The 12,163-nt window shown below is 45.0% G+C and overlaps 1 protein-coding gene and 1 long non-coding RNA gene across 2 annotated transcripts in view; both read left to right on the top strand.

The window, feature by feature from the left end:
• LOC135378474 (cytochrome P450 3A13-like) overlaps window positions 1–5,233 on the top strand; it is a 115,291-nt gene extending 110,058 nt beyond the window's left edge. The window contains exons 13-14 of the mRNA XM_064611531.1: window positions 1,863–2,028; window positions 4,963–5,233. Coding sequence (XP_064467601.1) covers window positions 1,863–2,028; window positions 4,963–5,043 — 247 coding nt within the window. The 3' untranslated portion in view covers window positions 5,044–5,233. The remainder of the gene's footprint in view (window positions 1–1,862; window positions 2,029–4,962) is intronic.
• A 315-nt stretch (window positions 5,234–5,548) lies between these two features.
• Window positions 5,549–7,160, top strand: LOC135378477 (uncharacterized). The gene is made up of 2 exons (XR_010418406.1): window positions 5,549–5,776; window positions 6,442–7,160. It is a non-coding gene; the product is annotated as an uncharacterized LOC135378477 (long non-coding RNA).
• Window positions 7,161–12,163: the final 5,003 nt, after the last annotated feature.

Here is a 12,163-nt window from a genome sequence, read left to right as displayed (position 1 = left end):
TGGAAAGTGTTTGCCATTATGGCGATAATGACGTACTGTCTGGCCCATCTAATCACACGACCGCAGTCCTGTTTATGAGTTTAGTAGAAAAGGAGAAGCCATATCAAAACTCCGCTCGCGGCTGTTCCCTATCCTGCGGCTCCCCCGCCACCAATGCAAGCGGATGAACACGAATTTGAGCTCAGGATAATTGAGCGAAAAACCGCCTTCCTGCACTGCTCCGCGCAAGAAATTTGTAAACCAACCTAAAAGTCGAAGCAATTGATAACTGGTTTAGCACTGCCTCAGTGACCATTGCTACGGTACAGGTAGCAAAGTCCGTCGAAGTAATAAAAAAAAAACAAGTAAAACGGTAGGACGGTTACTTAATGAACGAGCACATGGAAATGAGAAACTGTGCGGCCAGTCTGTGGCCGGCGGATCAAGAATGCTAACCGAAAAAAAAAAAAGAGTTATCCGATAGGTGGTGCCGTTTACGAATTATTCAGCCGGGGGACTTTCGTGAAACACCCGTACAGCTCGTGGCTGAGCGATCTGATATCGACGGATGTCACGCACGATGGACCTATTTCAGTATCTCTGAGGGGAGAACGCACACCTGTGCGCCTCAAAGAGCGTCGTCTACTACATATGATGGCACCAAGTATCGGACGATTATCTTTCCGATAGGCGACGATGTGTGGAAGCACAGGGGTCTTCACGCGCTTCCTTTAGAGACGATACTGGTACCGCTCCATTGTGCTCGACACCGCCGACAGGGGATCGCTCCGCCACGAACTCAGAACCGTGTCGCTCAACAACAGATCCCAAGTTACCTATCATTTACAAAGTACGCAGATTGATCACTAATAATAATAATTGGGTGTTTACGTCGCGAGACAACTGAGATCATGAGCGACGCCACAGCGGTCGGTCTGTAGATTGCTTTTGCCCACCTGAGGGTTCTTAGATTAATCACTGAAATCTCAAAATCTGTGGTCTTTGCCCTAAGGCAACTTTCCGAGTCAGCGGCAGGCGAATTTATCACACCTATGGCTCTCAGAGTTCGGGCACTATGTTGATGGAATCATTTCGTTGCGCTTCAGGCGGTGGTAGTAACAGGAACATAAAATACAACTAGACAGGACTACACTATCGGGCAGTGACACCTTCAACAAAGTTACACCAGCTTGCTTTCGTTTGAAAGCTATGTTCACTCTTTCTAATATTGTCCTTCAGGAACGGACAGCCGGTACCCTACGTTGCCGTCGAGTTTTGTAACTTCTTAAGAGCCCACATGATATTGATACTGCAAAAGAAGGCTATTAAACATGGAATATCCAAACCGTGACTAATCATCTTTTATCTATCTCCGCCACGAGCAGCTTCCACCAGGTATGTGCGAGGAAGGGTTTAGGGCATGTCTGAGTATCGCCGTTGCCTGGCTTTTCCGATGCCTGCACGTTGTCAGTTATGTAGAAGTTGTCTACCAGATTGTGGTGTTTCATGTTCGGGTCACCAAATGTAGAGGAGATGATGTTCCTTCACATGAGTCCTGATCGGCAATGATAGAATGTCCCGAATGTGCAGCTTCTCAACCAGTGGCTTCACTCCTGGACGATGTCGATAGAACTGACCCGCCTGTGACTAGGCGCGCGGTAGCAGTGGCTCGTCGTCGTGGTGCACTGGTAGCCAAAAGTTCCTTGTGCTTGTCTAACCTGTGTTTGCGTGTACGCCTCAGCTTCATTCCATTCCGTCACGAAAGTTGACAGTGTAAAGATGGTATGCTGGAGAAATAGCGATAAGATAGGGATACTCGCGTATCTATTATCTTCAAAAACGTGACGAAAGAAGTCAGATAATGCGATCCTCTCTTTCTCTAGGTTCGCTCCAGAAAAGAAGGCTGCGATTGAACCAATGGCCTACCAGCCGTTTGGGGGTGGTCCCAGAAATTGCGTTGGAATGCGCTTTGCTCAGTTGGAAGCCAAGCTGGCACTCGCAAAGATGTTGGCTAACTACAGGATTTACCTCGATGAGAGCCACCACAAGGTGAATGGGACTTCACGTTGGCAGGCTTTGGTTGGCTTTGATTTCGTGTATCAGAATGGAAATAACAACTCTAAAGGTGTTAGATAATCAGATTTTTGTCCTGAATATATGGATAGGTACAACATGCGCTATTGCTATTATTCCTGTGTCAAAACTAACCGAGAAGAGTTGAAAAGCGGTGAAATAGCAAAATGTGGTAAGAACAGGGAAGTTGAACAAGAGACTAGTGTTTTCTGAAATTATTATGAACTTATTATGTTCATTTCCGCTTTACTCCTTCAATGAACTCTGTCACTCCGTTAAATAAACTACATAACTGCTGAGGTTATTTTCCACAACTCATAAACTTCTTGGTTTAAAATCTTGATATTTGCATATATTAGTTCTGACAAAGGATTTCGACGTTTTGTACATTCGGGCACTTGTAGATCGATATTTTTGTTCATGACGTTTCTGCAGTTTGCAGAAATGTTTTGTGCTCCAAAATGAATTTTGGAAATACATGGACAGCTTCGTTTCTGGAACGTACATCATTCAATAGAGCATTCAATTTTGGAGTGATAATATCAGTCACAAAAATATATTTATCAAACCAGCCAAAAATGGCCATTTTTGTGCCAGAAAGGAAATAATTTTTTTTTTTTCTTGCTCTGACACGATACCTCCCAGAGATGGGGAGTCATGCTGTATCGGTGTTGCATTATGTCAGGGGGGGTGGGGGGATATGTTTGTTAAAAAGGAAAGGGATTATATCTCGGTAATGAGTCATTCTAATGCATTACATTTTGTGGAAGAGTAACGGGGAATTTACTGCCATTACATTTTGACCGGGTAATGCGGACTGAAGGTGTTCGTTACCTGGATAGAAAAATTCAGGAAATGTCTAAAACCAGCTTTTATGAACTGTGCCTTGTACAGGTAAGGAAAATCTCTAAGCTGTTTTTTCCGAGCCACCTTTGCCACAGACCATTCACCAAGGATAAGGACAGAGTCCAAGTGGAGTCTTTGAACTCCTGCTCCTTCTATGCTTCAATTAATCTTACCTATGGCTCCTCACTTACACCATTCATACTGCTCTCAGCAACGGCAATGTGTAATGACGTAAAAGTCTAATCCCGTCTCTTGTCTGCGTACGATTCATACTCCACATTGGACTGTATTGGGCACTTTTATGAAAATGTATCGACAAGGTAATCTCATTACTTCGTGCAAATAATTGCATTAGTAATGCTTTACTAAGCATGAGAAAGTACACAGTATAAGGCATTACTTTACGGAAGTGTAAGGAGTAATGATAAAGCAAGGAAAAAATGAAACTAATTTTCCCAACCATACACCGGGTGTTTCACGGATGTGTCCCGGATGAAAAATCAGCAAAAAAGGTGGCGCTCTTGAACAGCGTTATTTTCAATAAGCACTCATGAGACATCGGCCCAGAAGTGAGCAATGAGCGGCTCATTTGCATACGCTCATTGATGAAATAAAAATCCTCGCTTGTAAATTTCACTTCGGACCCTTTCGAAAACTCTGTTTTGACGTTTGGAACCTTCAGCGAAAATTTGTGACACACAAAAATACAAGTTCGACTTCGTGACTTTTTCGAGTAATTAATTGATTTCGTCTTACATATTTCTTGCGCGCAGCGTTGTACCAGAGCGCTATTTTAATTATTGAACCTAAGCACATGTGAATGACTGTTCACAGATCAGCAATTGACCGATGCCTCGTGGATATTTAGGGTAAGGTGGGGCAAGATGAGAGACATTTGCAATTGAATATGGAATATTTATTTTTCATGTTTTCAAAAAAACAAAACAAAAACTAGTCATAGGCACATTCTTACAGGTCTAAAGCTTCTCAATTGTAAATCAGCACGGACGCAGCCGGTTCTGAAATAAACACTGAACAAGAAATTTAAAAATTCAGATTGTTTCATCTGGCCCAACCCTCCGGGAGCAAGATTAAACACGCCGCGGTAATGAACTGTACAAATCAGATTTTGCAATCCAAGCATCTACACAGCTCCCTTGAGCCGCTGGCCCACGTGATGTGCAATAAAACCTCACAGAACCCGGTGCTGTTTTGCTCTACCGTCCTTTGCAAACAAGGCACCGCCAGTCTGATGTGTCCTTGGTAGCTCGCTTTTGAGTGTGCCTCTGCTTTGGGGGAAATATCCCAGGAAACAGGAAAAAAAAAAAATGCCGGGAAATACTAGGCAATATGCAAAAAAGAAATATCTGAGCAACGCATAAAGCTACCTAATAGCCGACTTATCAGTTTATAAATTACATTGAATTCAAATTCCATTAACTTATTGTCGCGTTTTGCACCGTGCATATAATCGGATTAATTTTTCTGCTGAACACCCGGTAACCGAGGATGTCCATATTTTGCATATATCTAGGTGAGTGAATAAAGAAATAGGATATGGACTTACATTGACAGAATGGTCCTGCGAAACGCTGCTGCACAGATGGCAAGAAAAATGACTACAGAAAACCGCGCCTTTTTTGCGAGTCTTTATATTCCAGCCAAAAGTAACCGACTTTTTTCCCTTCAACGGAGGCATCAATCCAGATAATATTCACGTGCAATAAAGCGGACATACAGAGGCATCTATGAGCAAGGTTACACGCGCATGGAGCAACGCGTCTCCGCGACAGCAGGCGTCGAACACAAAATGTAGCGGCTTGCCCCGAGTCTCATCTTGCCCCACCTTACCCTATCAAAGACGATTTTTCGATAGCATCAGCTGTATCTCAATTATTCAGCCAGGGGACCTTCGTGAAATACCCGATCTATGACCAGTTAAAAGATCGGCAGTAGACACTCGCGGGGTCTGAAATGACTGGATTATGCCGCATGACCACCCAGAACACTGATTAGAACAAGATTAGAGTCATATTTGAAGGCCTTTCCTTTTCGTTGTTTCAGGGTCCTCTCCAATACGGCTCTACAACGATACTTGCTCTTCCGAAGGGAGGCGTTTGGGTTCGTGTGGAGAAGCTCTCCTGAATATGACGCTGCCGCGTGTGGATTCCCTTGCAAGTCTTAACCAGTTTGTCAACATAGAATCGAAGGCATCATCTATCGCTATCATACATCGCCACTGAATGCAACGAATTAGAAAGGAGACACTGCGTAACTACTTTTGACATATCGAAATGTACGAGGGTGGTTCAATAAATAATCTTCAATCTTGAAACTAATCTTAACCTCAACCTTAATGATCTGTCTCATACTTAATGCAACGGGTTGTAGTAGAGGTCTTCTACTCTGTATGTTGCATTTTATATAATAGAAATCATAAGGAGAGACTAGAAGCAAAGGCCTGAGGAGGAAAATGGGAGAGAGCAAAGGAGTTGAACGTAGGGACTTTCCTCCTCAACGGCAAAGCGCGGGCTTCGCCATATTGTAGTAGCCGAAGCCGACCGGAAGTGCGTGAGCGCCAGATAACCAAGCCAATCCACAAAAAAACAAAAACAAAAATGGCAGCTGGTGCAGGTACGTATTCATTTTTCTGCCTCCCGAATGTGCCTCTCCAAATATCGTACGCTGCAACGTCATGCTAGCCTTTTATGTCAGGTCTCGTATGCCTGTTTCAACCGCAGGTTGTGCTAGCATGACAAATAATGTCTGTAAACGTGTACGCTGCGTAATTTCTTTACGGATGGATGGGGATGGAACGTCAATACTCAAATTTTCAGTGCGTGTTACCGATATAGCTTGGTCTGTGCAAGAAGTTCAGGTATTGTAAGCTACTCTGTCATATTGAAAAATGCATGAACGGTGAGCTGGGTTGATATGTGACCTCCATTGAGCTCGGCGTTGTTCACTAAGCAGACACACAAACACAGGAAAATGGGATGCCTTAAAGGTGATAGGTGCTGTCATAGTTGTAGCATAAATTTTGAGTAAACGTAGGACGCTTGGCGCCTAAATAGTAAAGGAAAATTTGTACATGTAACGAACATGACTGATCGAACTCGTTTATTGGTCTTGTCGTCTCCGCCTCACTGGTTCATGAAGAGCACTTGTTTTGTTGAGAGCTTGCTCATGATGTAGGCCTTCTGGGATTTCTCTGTTACCTTGTGGGACAGTTGGTGCAGCTTCAACAGCAGGAATGATCTTGAGCTTGAATGAGCTTCCACAGCATGATCACTTTCACACAGTGAGATTATATGTTCGGGCTCAGAGCTGTAGTGGTCCAATAGATGTTCTTGATCTATGTAGAGGACTTTATGGTAGAGTTATGCTACATTGTTTATGACAATGTGATTAACCAAAACAGAGTTCTCATTCATTTTGACTTGAAGGAATTTCACCGCACGTGTATGGATGTAGAGACTGTGTTTTCAAATCTGTTGCTTGCGCTCTCTCATTTTCAGAATTTTTTAAATCCTAATTTCACAGGCTGTGGACACTGCAGTCATCTGCTCTGGAATGACATGAATGTGGCACCGTGCCTCGCCAACAGGTGAAAGCAATTCATCACCTTCAGAAGAAGGTCTCGCCAGAGTGTGGAGCCAAGCATTAATAGTAAATCTCTGTACCACAGTACAACTAAACAGTTTTCAGTATTTGCTTATTCATTGTAATACCTATCTCTTAGGTGCACTTTACTGTGTGCTACAGTAAACATTTAGTAACTGCAACAGCCAGTATCCAGCACTTCTTGTTTGAGCAAAGCAGTAATTCGACTAGTGGACTGCACTCTACAACAGAGTGAATATCCCTGTGCACCATGGTGTGTTTGAGGTGACCATAAGTTTCAGCTAATGTGACGTTTGACTGAAAGAGCATTCACTGTATAATGCTCGAAACTGAGATATTGATTTTCAACTTGCACGTTAGTTACACCTCAGTCATAGCTATTGCATATCTACGACATTAGTGCTTTTCTGGAACTGTTACTTACTTGTACTATAATAAAAATCTTGATTATTACTGCCTACTCCTGCCAGAGGTGACAAGAGTAATTATGTAAGTAAGAAAACAAATGTAAGTAATTATTTCCTTGGCAGGCATCGTGTGTGTACACGACCTCATTCTTGCTCCAAGATTGCTTTCATCTGTACTGTTATTCAAAGGCCATACCACTTTTTGCATATGAAATAAATTGTAATGTACCACATCTTGTTCGAGTGTCATTCCTGCATGTTTCATGGACAAGTGTAGAATGAAAATCATGGTCCCCCGACCAGTTGCAAACGCTGCCAATACCCCGAAAGTGTGTATTGAACTCTCTGCATCACAAAATGAAATTAATATAATACCGTGCTGCTGTCCTGTTTCCAGGAGAAAATAGTGGGGATAGCACTTGGCTTCAGCCATTTCTTGTTGTGGCTAAAGTAAAAGAATGAGGACTCGAAGTGTTTGGGACATATCCTTTGATTCTGAGAAGGGTGAAAAGACTGCTCAGATACACTTTGAAACCACTGTCGCAAAAGTATGGGGTCATAGTGGGGAAACCTATAATATTGACAGAAGTACGACCTATGGCACCTCAACAATTCCCATCGCCTATGAATAGAAATAATGATTTGATTATTTCTATGTCTCCAATAAAGGTGTTAGGGAATGTTAGTGAATAATGACACTCACTTGTGGAAAGGTACTCCAGATATGGCAGAATGCCTTGTGTGACACCTTGGAAGCGCGCATGACATGGGCATGACTTGTGCCCGAAGCACAGTCACAATTCGGGAAGCAAAACTCCAGATAAAGTGCAGCAAGATTCGCAAGTCCACAAGCCAACACCAAACACCTTATTACAAATGAAGAAATGCTGACATGACAACAACAGCGGGAATAGTGGGTATTGCCGGTGTACATTGAAGAACAATATTCTCCACGATCCTGCGGCCTGGGAAGCTTCCTTGCACTGGCTTCAAAACTGTAATCCACATCTCCAGGAAGCAGGCCATTACATTAAAAAGAAACGAAGTCAGAGCCCCAAAGAATTCGCGGTGAGCTTGTGCTGTGAGGTACCACCTCTTCCCCGGGGGCGCCGAGCCCGTAAATCATTCCAATTCACATTATGTAATCTTGCTGCTGTTTTTGCTATTCCAGTGACACTCCCCTTTTCATATGTTGTTTTTTCAATGTGTATTAATTGTGTAAAAAGAAAAGAAAGCAAGTCGTCGCACCCAAAAGTTTAACGTCAGAGTGACGGGCATAGAAATCGTCGTATGATTTCTATGGTATCACGGCCCCATGTCTTTAGCGACGACAGAATGCACCTGAGGCTGTATGTTTGTTTGTGCGCTTACGAGGCTCTTCCGGGAGAGATAAATATTTTTCGGCTGTGGCGGCAGTCCCGCAAAGGAGGGACCGCCAGAATTACCATCCCCAGGGTCAAACCAGTCTTTCAATCCTTTCATTACTCCGTCGGAGCTTCCCCTAATTCCACATGTTCTAACGTTCTAGTCAAGCATGTCTAGTCAGTTGTTTCAGCCGCATTGTTTCTTGTGATGCAGCGAGCGTCAAAGTCGCACTCCGCGTAATTAGCTTTAGCCGATAACCGCGGCCGGCTGTCGGCAATTCCGGAACTTTGCTAGCTTCCCCTTGCATTCAAGTCTGCCTTTTCTTTTTAGAGCAGGTGATTGCAGCACGGGAACGCCGCAGTATTACTTACTTCATGGTTATTTTATGCTTACTGCCATTTATTTCCTCGTAAATTGATTACAGTAACAATATTCACCATTGAAACCGAGCTGCCAAGGACAGCCCGCAGACAGCACTGGTACATGGCAACACTGACCGCCACAATATGGCGCATCCGTCGTTTTGACGCAGAGCCAGCGCCACCTTTACTTCTAGCCTCTCCTTATGATTTCTATGTTTTATCTCCTTTGCTAGGCCGGTGCAAGCACACGAGAACTGATGTCTGACCCGCTTCAGGTTTGTACCAGGTAGGAGAAGCGGTCAATCATCCACTTCCTTGTGATAAGCTAAGTAAGAATGCTAGTGATACCCACCTTCCATGGACGCACAGTACGATAGTGCCTGCATATCGCCGGAGCAACCGTATGAATGGGCTCGTAAGGTGGCAGGAGTCGATACGATTGTGTTGCACTCGTTTTGCTGACGCGTGGCGCTAATTGTCAGAATGTATCGAAGCAGCAGCTTTTTTTGGGGATCATCAAAGGTACTGTTGCCATTAAAGGTTCCATGCCAAAGGTAGAAGCAGTCAACGAGGGCCATCAGAACAAAAACGCCGTGGAGTGCTCACATTACTGCTCCAAGATGGCGATTCTCGCTGAGATATACTTCGCATGACTGCATCAAACATCCGCCACCTTCGATTTGAGTGTTGCCCACATCCGCCATATATGCTAGACTTTGCGTCGTCGGATATATTCAGGGCGGTCTCAAGAAGTATCTAGATGCCAGAAGATTTGGCACCTTCGAGGATGTCAAGCAATAGATGTGTGTACATCTGCATTATCGGGCTATGTACCCGACCCAAAAACAACTAGTGTGCTGGAATACAGGCTCTTTCCAAACGATGGCGCGCCTGCGTAGAAAAGCAGTGGGACAAAGGCACAAAAAAGATGCATTGTTTTCCGGAATATTCACTCTCATTGTGGGTCAATCAGTTGTCTATTGTTATTGTTACTTATTTGTTGTTATTATTATTTATTTTCCTTTTACTGTGTTTTCTTTTTTTCACTAGTGTCTTTTTGGAAGTGTCTAGTGTCTTTTTGCAGTTAAGATTTGCGTGAAATGTAATATGTTGTATGCGTACACTTGGGGGGGGGGGGGGGAGACCGCAGGTTCAAGGCGGTGCAGAATAGGTTTCATAATTTCAGCTGGGGGCAGTTGATCTTAATTATCGAATAAAATCAGTTGAACAGAGTGGAGCGAACTTTTTCCCAAATAAAAAGTGCTTCAAATTCAGTGGCTTTCCATATATGGCACAGAGCATAAATAGTACCTTATTAGCATGGAATAATATTTCTTGTTCAGAGCAATATTGGCAACAACAACAACTTTATTTCCGATGATGGACGGGGAGCTTCATCGCCATACTGGATGGCGCCATGGGGTGCGATACTCTACCCCATCGCTGGTAGTAATGCGGGGAAAGAAATAGTGAACCCCTTTACAATATGGATCGTAGACCTATGGTGTCCAGAAAGGTGAAGAGAGCTGTGAGGGCAGAGCGTTGGTGGGCTGGATGTGGCCAGGGACAAAGCAATTTTGTGAAAGAGAGGGGACGAGTGTCCAGCTCGTTAAGGGATCCAAAGAGTATGGTTCGGGAAGGTTGGTAGTGTAGGCAATGGAGAAGAATATGCTCTAGATCTTCTACAGCACAGCTGTGACTGCATTGGGGAGAGTCAACTTGCTTCAAGCGGTTACGTCATTGAGCTGTAAAAGACACATCGAGGCGCATTCGATGAACTAATGCGGCATCTTGATGAGGGGTATGCCGAGACATGCGGAAAGCGAGCCCTGGATCCACTTTACTCAGGATGGCTGGGGGAGAATGTCGCAGCGAGAAGCCAGAGGAGTCACGAGCAGTCGCAGTACCGAACGGCGATTTTCCTTCAGAAGCGCAATACAAGCCCGTCTCCGAGACGACAGAGCTGCTTCTGCGGGGCTGTCGGCTTGTTCGTTCCCTTCGGCACCGCAATGGGCTGGAACCCATTGCAGAACAAGCCTGTGCCCTGCTTCGTGGACAAGGTTGTAAGCCATTAACACATCCAACAGCAACGGTGCAGATGAGCCTCGGATGCCAGAATTTTCAATTGCTTGCAGCGCAGATGTAGAGTCAGTCAACACGACCCATTCCTGCGGGGTAAAATCAACGACTGCAGAAAGAAAAGCATGTCATAGAGTTCCGTAGCTGTGGATTAGGTTTGATGCGAAAGGCGACGTCTTTGCACTACGCCTTCGGACGCGATGACGAATGCCGAGGCGGACTTGCCATTCCGAGATGTGCCATCGGCGTATGCTGCGGCAGAGGTAGAAAACTTCGCGTATACCAGAGCATAAAAATGGGCTCGAAGTACTTGAGGGGGAACCTGATCTCTTAGTTCCTGGAGGTCCGGAAGACGTACGAAGGTCGGTGGCACAGACAGAGACCAGGGGGCGTCCGACGGTTTTACGTCCTTAGCTACGAAACCAGTGAGAGCCTGGCGTGTCGTCTGCGCTACGCAATGGAAATCACTTTCAGAAGGGTATCGAATTTTCCTGAGGTGTTGGCGACATGGAATGTGTGCACGCAAACGTAGAAAGTATCGAGCCATGTCACGCCTACGGGGAACCTCCACCGGGAGTCCACCAGCTTCAGCAAGGAGTTGCCGTGTTTCAGCCATTCTTGGAACGCCAAAGCTGTGACGATGGCTTCGGTCAAACAGTGACCGAAGGGTATTTAATGACGTCGTGGAAATCCTGTGCAAAATTGGGAGGCTGTAAAGCAGGGTCACCCTCACCAAAGTCGCGTGAACGGCTAGAAGGGCGCTCTGATCACAGCCCCATCGCTGCACTTTGGTTTCAAGGTGCTTAATGTGGCGAGCCAGCGCAAGTCCGAGTCCATAACCACACCAAGGAAGCGATGGGAACGTACAGGCTCGAGCTTTTTTGTACCAGCCCAAATAGGGAAATTTCTCATAGCCTTGCGCGTGAAAGGGAACTCGACGCGCTTTTCGGGCGCATGCCAAGTCGCATGGGCATTATTTAAGGCTAGTTGCAAACGGGGCTGAATGGGTGGTCGTGATTTGCCTAATATCTAAAGCGCAACGGCATCGGCATACACAGAGATTGCTACTTTGCGAGGAAATATCGATTTTAGGCCTGCCATTACCACATTGAAGAGCGTGAACTCAGAATGATTCCTTGTGGTACGCCTTGATGAACAGTATGCGTAGTTCTTTGACCGTGGGATGTGCGGACAGCAACAGTCCGGTTCGTAAGGAAATCATGAGTCGACCAGATAGCAAAAAATAAAAAATAAATAAAAGCGCAAGGCGTGCAGCACACAAGTGTGCGGGACGGTATCATAGGCGCGCTTGATGTCTAGGAAAACTTATACAACGATACGCCCATGTGCATGAGCTGTTGGACTGTAGAAATGAGGTCGAGAACGGGATCCATGAAGCTTCGGTGGCGACGAAAGCCTGCCATTTCG

Source organism: Ornithodoros turicata, chromosome 1 (genome assembly GCF_037126465.1).
Source record: "Ornithodoros turicata isolate Travis chromosome 1, ASM3712646v1, whole genome shotgun sequence".
NCBI lineage: Eukaryota > Metazoa > Arthropoda > Arachnida > Ixodida > Argasidae > Ornithodoros > Ornithodoros turicata.
Note: the sequence above shows the minus strand (reverse complement) of the source record. Positions and strands in the feature narration are given on the sequence as shown.